The 1,552-nt window shown below is 35.2% G+C and overlaps 1 protein-coding gene across 1 annotated transcript; it reads left to right on the plus strand.

The window, feature by feature from the left end:
• Positions 1-630: 630 nt before the first annotated feature.
• On the plus strand, positions 631-1,008 carry LOC138899677 (uncharacterized). Its single transcript, XM_070186358.1, has one exon. The coding sequence runs from the start codon at positions 631-633 to the stop codon at positions 1,006-1,008; it is 378 nt and encodes a 125-aa protein (XP_070042459.1).
• Positions 1,009-1,552: the final 544 nt, after the last annotated feature.

The raw sequence follows: 1,552 nt of genomic DNA on the forward strand, positions 1-1,552 counted from the left end.
CTAAAGGCATGTGGGAAAATTTGAAAACCTTATATATGAAGAGGACGGTAGAAAATAGACTTTACCTGAAGCAGAAGCTTTATACAATTCGTATGGATGAAGGTACCTCTATTCTCTCTCATCTTGACACCTTTGATTCCATTCTTATGGATTTGAGTAATATAGATGCTGAAATTAAAGATGAGAATCAAGCCGTGTTATTGCTTTGTTCTCTACCCCCATCTTTTAAGCATATAAGAGATACTATGCTTTATGCAAATGATAATATCTCTTATAAGGATATTAATCTATCTTAAAATCAAAAGAATAGATAGATAGTGATATTACTGGGGAAGCTAGTGGAACTCAAGCGGAAGTTGGCTTGTTTGTTAGGGGCAAATCCGACTCCATATCTTCAGATACAATAATTTAGAGTGTCGCTATTGTCATAAGAAATGTCACAATATCTCTGAATGCTATAAACTGAAAAATAAAGAAAAGCACAAAGAAAGAAAAAATGAGCACAAAAATACTGACACCGCCGAAGCTAGTGTAACAACTGATGATATTGATGGAACTATATTTTTAGCAACTGAAACTAGTTTCAAATCTGACAATGAGTGAATTTTGGATTCCGGTTGTTTGTATCATATGTGTCCCAATAGGAACTTGTTTTCTACATATGAGACGGTGGAAAATAGATTTTACCTGAAGCAAAAGCTTTATACAATTCCTATGGGTGAAGGTACAATTCAAGTCAGAATGCACGATGATGTGGTGAGAACTCTCACCGATGTTAGATATGTTCCTGAGTTGAAGAAAAATCTCATATCTTTGGGCACTTTAGAATCTCTTGGGTGCAAATTCACTGGTGAAGGTGGAGTTCTGAAAATTTTTCAAAGTGCTCGTTTGATCATGAAAGCACACAGATCTGGTTCGTTGTATACTTTATTGGGCTCTACTGTTATAGGCTCTACTACAGTTTCGGTATCAGACAACTTGTCTGATTTTGATTGCATTAAATTTTGACATATACCCATTGGGGCTTTTGCAAAGAAGATGGAGCAAATTTACTATATCATCCAAAATTAAGCCAAGGTGGAGATTTATAATTATGGCCAATATTTTGTCTAATGGAGTCCATCTCACATAAACATACGTATCTTTGCAAAGTGTAGACTTTGTTGGCAATATTCTTTGGGACCCAAAAATATTGCATTGTATAATGGACATCATTTGCACAAGTTGTATCTCTTCTTTTACACCTAAGATGCCAAGACTTTTTTGGCTATAAAAGGGAAGGCCATTAGTTCATTTTAGACACACCAACAAGACTTGAGTCTTCATTTCTTGTTTCTTCCTTTCTTCCTTTATTAAGAGTATTTTGTATGAGAGTTAAGTGTTGGGAAGCACTTGTGTGAACCCTTTCTTTGGAGTGATCTTGTGAGGTTATTCTCTTAGGATATTTGGGATTAATTAGAGTGTTTACTCTAATTTTGTACTATCTTTTGTACTCTTATTGTTATAGTAAATTGCTCCTCTCCGCTTGTGGACGTAGGTCACTTTGACCGAA

The sequence above is a fragment of the Nicotiana tomentosiformis genome, chromosome 10, assembly GCF_000390325.3.
Source record: "Nicotiana tomentosiformis chromosome 10, ASM39032v3, whole genome shotgun sequence".
NCBI lineage: Eukaryota > Viridiplantae > Streptophyta > Magnoliopsida > Solanales > Solanaceae > Nicotiana > Nicotiana tomentosiformis.

What these genes read in the sequence shown, in the direction of transcription:
- LOC138899677 (XM_070186358.1), top strand. Translation starts at nt 631, where the DNA reads ATGTGTCCCAATAGGAACTTGTTTTCTACATATGAGACGGTGGAAAAT.